General features: G+C 38.5%; 1 protein-coding gene across 3 annotated transcripts; it reads right to left on the bottom strand.

The window, feature by feature from the left end:
• Window positions 1–1152: 1152 nt before the first annotated feature.
• On the bottom strand, window positions 1153–7858 carry LOC138606405 (alpha-1,3-galactosyltransferase 2-like). Of its 3 annotated transcripts, none has more exons than XM_069678875.1 (6): window positions 7691–7857; window positions 5167–5230; window positions 4980–5072; window positions 4582–4674; window positions 2446–2583; window positions 1153–2316 (listed from the first exon to the last, which is right to left on the bottom strand). In XM_069678875.1, the coding sequence occupies exons 2-6, from the start codon at window positions 5169–5171 to the stop codon at window positions 1632–1634; spliced, it is 1014 nt and encodes a 337-aa protein (XP_069534976.1). In that variant the 5' UTR covers window positions 5172–5230; window positions 7691–7857; the 3' UTR covers window positions 1153–1631. The 3 variants fall into 3 exon arrangements, with proteins under 3 accessions (XP_069534976.1, XP_069534977.1, XP_069534975.1); XM_069678876.1 differs by having other exon boundaries at window positions 4980–5062; window positions 7691–7856; XM_069678874.1 differs by lacking the exon at window positions 5167–5230 and having other exon boundaries at window positions 4980–5062; window positions 7691–7858.
• Window positions 7859–8025: the final 167 nt, after the last annotated feature.

Raw genomic sequence — 8025 nt, 5'->3', positions numbered from 1 at the left:
TTAACTTTTCTATAGTCTAAGGCCTTAAAGTTAAAGGTTTTATAGTTAAAATGTCTTAAAGTTAACTTTCCTATAGTCTTAGGCCTTAAAGTTAAAGTTTTTATAGTTAAAATGTCTTAAAGTTAACTTTTCTATAGTCTAAAGCCTTAAAGTTAAAGTTGTACAGTCAAATGTCTTAAAGTTAAAGTTTTACAGTCAAGTTTTTTATAGTTGAGGTTTAACAGTCAAATGTTTTATAGTTAAGGTTTTATATTCTAATGTTTTATAATAAGTTTTCATAATCTAAAGTGTTAAAACTCTAAATATAGAATCCTAAGCTGAAAAACTCGCTGGGCTCAGTATGAAAGGCAAGTGCAGGGTTGGCAACTGGCCAAGAAAAACAGGTTTCCCCCCCCCAGCCCCTCCCTTTTCTGTTGTACAGTGCATGAACGTGTCTAATTGGCCGGAGTGAAGAAGAGGCCTGCAGAAAAGTTGGAAATGGGTCAGGCAAAAACTGAGAGGAAACCAACTGAGGGAAGAGAGCCAGAGCGAGGGGGGGGGGGGCTCAAACAGGTGTTGGGGCAAGCTGAAGCCCAGCGAGGGAGGGGCGGAGAGTATATAAGACCCGAGCGGCTGACCCGTGGGCAGTCTCATCCGGATGGACTCGGGTTTGTTTCGTTGTATTTATACGGGAATAAACTCTTTTTGCATCAGATTCTGCCAGTCTCTAGTGTTTGCTTGTCTGAGTTTTTGAAGAGTTTTTTAACCAAGTTTTATAACCTATTTTTAAGAGATTTTCAACACAGTTTATAACGTATTTTTAAGAGATTTTCAACCATGTTTTATTATCTATTGGAGATTGAAATTATGTTGCAGATAAGAGAGTTTGTGGAACTTTTTTGCCACAACACTGTCAGAGAGTACTTGAAAGATAATTGTTGATCTGATAGCAGTGGCTGGTTGCCACGTGATTATTAAAACTTGGAGGTCTGTTAAGCACAATACTTCCTAAACTGCATCTCAATAAACAAGTTGCTACATCTGAACCAAAATCCATAAACAAAATAAGAAACACATTCTGAAACAGTGCGTACCTATAATGCTTTTGTATGTTAAAGCCACTTGTCAGTAATCACACTTCTCTCCATTTCAAACAATCATGCATACACAATATAAAGAACAAATACATTTTTATTCATGTCAAACTATCATGCTTACACAAAATAAAAACTCTGAAGTCTAAATGCATTTTTGTCTTAATAGAAAGCAACATTTCTGGAACAAGGTTTTGTTGGATATACTAGAAAAGTTATGTTTATAAACAAGCAGTCATACATACAAAAAATATATAGCATTTGTACTTGTACATTATACATAAATATTAATTAGTCTTAATAGCGGCTGTGGCTCAGTGGTAGAGTCGGTCGTCTTTCAATCGGAAGGTCGGAGGCTCGATCCCCAGCTCCCTCAGGCTACATGTTGAAGTGTCCTTGGGCAAGACACTGAACCCCAAATTGCTCCTGGTGGCATAACCAACGGGTATGAATGTGTTATCTGATTGACAGTTGGGCACTTTACGTAGCAGCCTCTGCCATCAGTGTGATATTATTACAGGTAATCATTGAATATGATAGGTGATAATCAAAATCACACTATTGTGTTCGTACTTTATCATACTCCTTTGGTGCCCACAGTAGCCGAGTGATTCGTATATCACGCGTATGGCCGATTATGCTGTCCCAACAGTACTCTGGAGAGAGCACCCTGCTGGGTTTGTGAAGCCACAGGTACTTGTTAAGATGGCTCTCATCGTGCCAAAGAGCCTCCACGTTATTCTTTTTATCCTCCATGATGTTCTGATAACAAGCCTCAGTCAATGCCTTTACACTTTTCCATGAGCCTCCGAAGACAGCAGCGTGATAGTAGAAATCCCCAGTTTCCATGAACGCCCTTGACTTCGGGTTGCGGTCATAAGTAAACTTCTCCCTGGGAAGGTGGTAGAAGTAGGCGTGGAGGAGAGCCACAGAATCTCCCAGAGCCTCCGAGCCAAATCTCCCAGTAAAAGCCTGGTCCACGTCAAAGCAGAAGACGTGCGTGGAGTGGTGGCGAATATCCGACTCGATGACGTCTGCTATCGTCTTCATTCGCATCATGGAGATGTCCTGCCACCTGGAGTGCTTCTGCACTTTGCGAACCTTTATCTTTCGCTGAGGAGCAAGCTTGATGTCTGGCATCTTCTCTGGTGAGTCCGTAAATACATAATACGTGACCGGCAAACCCAACATAAAGTGATGCTCTGAAGAGTTCAGGAAGGTCTTAAGGTAAGCATCCAGGTACCTTTGGCGAATTTGGAGACAAACAAATTAGAGTTTCTTTTTTATATCGAAGTGTTTCCTGCAGTTAAACGTAAATGCATGCAGTAAAATATTAGAAGGCAGAGCACAAAGTGTTTGTGTGAAAACAAACCTGCCAACTGCAAACACTGTTAGAGCCACAGAGGATCCTTGCAACTTGTGCATCCTGTCGTAAAGTTCTGGCTTAAACATCCCGTCCCAGATAACTGGAGCTCCCCATGGTGTGCACGTTGGCACGTCAAGCCTGGACCTGAAAAAGAGGAAGACCTACTATTATTAGATTTTTTATTTAACTAGGTTACAATGTAATGATTCGTTATAAGCCTTTTTCTCTGGTGATTAGTGTTTCTCTCATCATTTGGTCTTAAGTTATTTTTAGAATTGGTTACAAACATACTTGATTCACTTTTTTCGAAACTCTTCTTTACCGACATGCGGCTATACACACTGATTCATCTGAAATCTAAACACATTTCTGGATGGACTGGATGGACTATTTATTTAATACTTAATCACGACCGGAAGCTAAAATTTATATTAATTTAGGAGCAATCCAGAGAAAAACATACGTGGAAGCAGTTAAAAAAAAAATTCCAGAACATCATTCAAAGGTGCGGCTCAGGCAGAACAGGCTCATGGCTGAACCTCACTTCAGTCATATTTTAAATATTAAACAGATTAAATATCATTCAGTGGCTGTTTTAATGTGCATTAGCTTTATCCCATGATGCTGACTTCACATACATTATAATTTATGTTGATTAAACTGAATTGTGTTAGTTTAAAAACAAATCCAATAACTTATTAAACGTCTTATTTGAGTGCTCTCGGCAGTAGTGGTGGAAAAATCTAAAAGTTATGACTTTGACACAGATTTGTCTTTTGATTTTTTTTATCATAATTATGAAAGACTTTTTCAAAGGGGTCAGAGCACCACAGAGACGCAACATTTCTTTTTTTAAAATTTGTAACCGCTCAAACACGTGTGAGACGGGCTGCATAAAAGTCGAATGAGGGTTTTTTGTATTCTAGAGGAGGAGACGGAACGAAACTCTGAGTTTCCTGAAGAAAACCTGCTCCCGACCAGGTTTGGTTCATAGAGTCTGTTACTACGGTAACTGACCGAGAGCTTAAGTTACCTCTCTCTGTGAAACAGGCTAGAGTTACCCCTCTTTCTCTGGTTTGAGTTACCTCCCTTTGTGAAACGGAAAACTCAGAGTTTCCCTCATTTCAGGGTTAACAGACTCAGAGTTTTCAATAAACCTGCTTTGTGAAACGGACCCCTGCAGTTAAATGTAATGGCTGTGTAAAAAGTAACCTGGAACACAATAACTGTAATGAACCACTGGCAGCATTACAATATGTTTCTCTGTTGGCTGACGTAGCTTTTTCATTGATTTGTTTCATGTATTTTACAGTAATGCTATAAAAACAGACATGTCATTAAACACTAATGCATAGCATGCCACACATAAACAGCATTGCAGGCCGATCCTGTCTTCTACATTTGGCCACAACTTCACCTATAATCTTTTTATGCCCTCTGTCCTCTTCGGACTTTTCTAGTGGTTGATCATGGAATGAGGAAATGAGGCACTCTGTGTTGTATGAAACAATGAGTACAATGGTTAAGCACAACAGATCACTTTACTAGGAAAAACCGAAACACAAAAAAGGTGCAACTGAGAGGCTGAAAGTGAAGAATGTGTAAAATGCATATCATAATAGTTGCTGATTACTAATCAACAGACTAATGGGTTAATTTTTTTTAGCTCTACTAAGCATAACAATAAAAAAACGTGACTTTCTGTTGTGTTTGTGCAACCAGTGCTGCACGCAGCTATCTGCCTCTTTGCTCTAAAAGCATGAAACATTGCATAACAAATTGTGTTACCAATAGTTGTATGTAAAATAACTGTTTTACCCCTTTAATCTTATTTGATATTCTAAAAGTATAGAGCATATCCTCTCTCGAACTCTACTAACTCTCTAATGTAGGACTGAAGACTTTGAAATCAAGAACACAAACTAGTGGCACCACCCACACACACACACACACACACAAACACACACACACACACATCAGATAACAGATAACGGATAACAATACCCACAAATAGAGGAAGTATAAGATCACATGTTGTTGCGTCTCAACATGTCAGTGTGAATATGTGAATAGAAATGATGGTTTGAGTGGTGGGAAAATATCATTGTCACATGCTGCTTAAACGGAAGGTCTTGTTCTTACCCAAGGTCGAGGTGGGCATCCACGCTGTAGTCCAACGACAGCTCCGACGTTTTCAAAGGGCATTTATACATCGGTTTGATGCCTTTTAAAAGTCTGGTTAAAAAAACATATTATTATACACAGGTGCATCTAAACTTTGATTTCTTTTGGGGCTTAAGTGGGTAAAGTCTATAAATTGGGATAATGCAGTCCAAATTGGGATGGCCAGTCAGATTTTGAGTTCTGCAAGGGTCCAGTTCTATAAATCATAAAGCTCAGTACTTCCCTGTTACCCACAATAATCAGGACCCTCCCCGACCCCTGATTAAACACACAAGCTACACAGACAATTACTTTACTAGCTAGCAGCTAGCCTACACCCATTTTGGATCAATACTGAGAGTTGATCTTGTACTCACCTAAAAGGCGGACATATGACGTAGAGAAAGCAGACAGCAGCAATAATAAAGCAAAGCACACATTTCGGAACACTCTTCATCTTCTGCAAGTACCTCAAGGAATAAGGACAAGGACAGTCAAATTAAAACGTCAACAGAAAATGGGACAGCAGCTTTAAAACAAAGTAGTTTCAGTGATGTAGGATACCCCATTACTGATGTCAGTAGATGAAGAACTCTCGTGAGAAAGCTGCAGGTTCAAAACGGCTCATCTGAGAAGAGAGGATGAGGTTTAACACCAAAACTGCTTTGCAAAAAAAAACACTTTCAAAACTAGTTTATTGGAGCAGCACTACATGTACATGTAACACGTAAATGGGGTCAGCTGTGGCTCAGTGGTAGACCCGGGCGTCTTTTAATGGAAAGGTTTGTGGTTCGATCCCCCGTGTTCCCACAGTCTACATGTCGAGGAGTCCTAAAAACGCTTTAAATGGCCGCAAGCCTAGAAAAGCGCTATATAAGTGCAGTCCATCCACCATTTAAATTTTGGGACATTGAATTGAATTAATATAAAGTATTTCAAAATAAAATGACTTTATCAAATTTAGCTGTAAAAACAGTAACTAATGTTGATCAAAACTACACAGTATTCTGTGGTCATTTCATTAAGATTTTACAAAAAACTATAATTTTAATAATAATTTCACAGCCGGGGCAGCTGTAGCTCAGTGGTAGAGTCGGTCATCCTACAACCTTAAGGTCGGAGGTTCGATCCCCTGCTCCCTCAGGCTACATGTGGAAGTGCCCTTGGGCAAGACACTGAATTCCAAATTGCTCCCGGTGGCAAAGCCATCGGGTATGAATGTGATAAATGATTGACAGTTGGGCACTTTATGTAGCAGCCTCTGCCATCAGTGTATGAATGTTGTCACCAGTTCTTATTGTTTATTTTTGTGCTTAGTTTATTCCATGTTCTTGTCATTATTTAGTCTACTTTAGTTCTGCATTTCATTTGTATTTCATGGTTTAGGCTTTTCCTGTTTTACTTTGACACTTTAAATATCAAGTCTGCACCTGGGTCCTTTTACCTTTTTATTTTACCAAACCCTGACACCTCCAAGATATTGGGATAAAATACATAGTATGATTACTAGATTTTTATGGAGGGGAAGAAAACCAAAAATAAAACTGGCAAATCTACAAAAAAAAGAGGGAGTAAGGGGGACTGTCAATACTGAATTTTAAATGATATTTTCAGGCCCTTACCATTCGTCCCGTTATTAACCGGTTTAATGGCAACACTTCTACACCATGGATACATATCAAGATGAATTTGGTGGCCCCAGCTAAATTAACTGACATTTTGTTTACATCCCTCTCATGAGTAAATGTCGAATCAAGTACGGTGAAATATTAAGCGATGCAATTCAAACTCTGTGCAAAATTGAAAAGATTTATGATTAGAAAAGCTAAATGGCATGCTGAAACACCATCATATTACAGTTGCTGATTGAAATCTGGTGGGAAACATTTTATTTCACATCTGTGGTATAATTCAGGAACACATTGTTTAGGAGACGTCAAGAATCCTTTTTTCTGTTTTTACATTTACGTTCTGCTATACGCTGCTAACATTCAAGTTGACAGGCCACTTGTTACTCATACAATAACGGGGTTAATTAAGAAACTCACACAAATACGTAAAGGGCATGTTTCTATATATAACATTTTAAAAGAACAAACACAGACACCATTAGCTAGTATATAAAAATGGAATAAAGACTGCCCCGAATCATCCACAGACAGGTTTGGAGGAATACTTCTCGATACATTTGGCTTGAAGAACTCTCTACAGTTATTGAATAATGATTCTCGGCAGAACTTTGATCACACACAAAGACTGCTGTTGTCAGCATGCACTGCAGATAAAAAGATGATGGCGGTTGGATGGAAACCACCACACGCTCTTTCTACTAATAAGTGTATTAAGTCTTTAACTTCACTTTCCTGACATAACTTGAAAATAATCTTTACGATATACTTTATTGGTTGTGTAATCATCAAAGGTATGACCATGCAATGTCATTGACAAATGTAATTTAATGTAAACCAGTAATACTTTAAAACACAAAAACAAATAAAAAAGTTGGTCACAAAAAATGTTGCACCACAACAATACAACATTTTGACTGTAATTAAAAGGCCTAAATCCTTGGCCCATGTTTGCACACATATCCCCTTTCTCTCGTACTTTTCTGATTAAATGAGATATCTTTATTCTGGAGATCGATCAAGTTTATCTTTTAGTGTTTGCAGACAAGAATATACGGATCAGTTTGGCTTTTAGCATGAGGAGTTCAAAGGAATGGAATGTTGTGATGCTTCAGTACTACATGTTGCCGTTTCCGGAAGAAACGGAGTAGAAAACGTTCGTTCTAAGAAAACTACAACATTTTTTTTTTTTTTTTTACAAAATGGTCTTAAATGTCTCATTTATTCCTCGTGACGTTGGCGGAATAAGTGCGTGAAAGTACAAAAAAATGCCTGAAGTTACATGTAATGTATTTTTTTTTAGGAAATGTCAAAAAAAGGAATACCTTTACACATCTTTAGAGCCATAAACTCTAAAAAAGAAAGCAAGCACGTTTATCCCGAGCCTTATCTAAACCTAAAAGATTATTTCTATTTTAGAAACTGTACAGACAAGTTGCATTCAAGGTGAAATATCCTACCTGTGAGTCGGTATCACACGTACTCATTCAGCTCGTTCAAATAAAAAAAAAATATTCACAGAACAAAAATGTGTCCAGAATTTTGTCCGTAAATTCACCCTGGCATTATCACTCTGCAGCGCTGCCCTGTCTGTCTTCAGATTAAGTAGCCTGAAGACGAAAGGAGGGGCTCCCTTCAAGCTTCTGCAAGCTTCAATTTTAGGTATAAAGCACGTGCGTCCTCATTTGACACTAATATGGTCCTGTACTGCACCCGTAACGGTGAGTTGTAGTTTAAATACGCTACTGCTGTCAGTTGTGTATGCCCGTATTTAAACGGCACTTAACAGACGATG

This window comes from Semicossyphus pulcher, unplaced genomic scaffold (assembly GCF_022749685.1).
Source record: "Semicossyphus pulcher isolate SPU_LCO1_2020_fin unplaced genomic scaffold, fSemPul1.0.p SCAF_3, whole genome shotgun sequence".
Classification (NCBI taxonomy): Eukaryota; Metazoa; Chordata; class Actinopteri; order Labriformes; family Labridae; genus Semicossyphus; species Semicossyphus pulcher.
The sequence above is the reverse complement of the archived record's forward strand: the minus strand, read 5'-3'. Positions and strand labels throughout refer to the sequence as shown.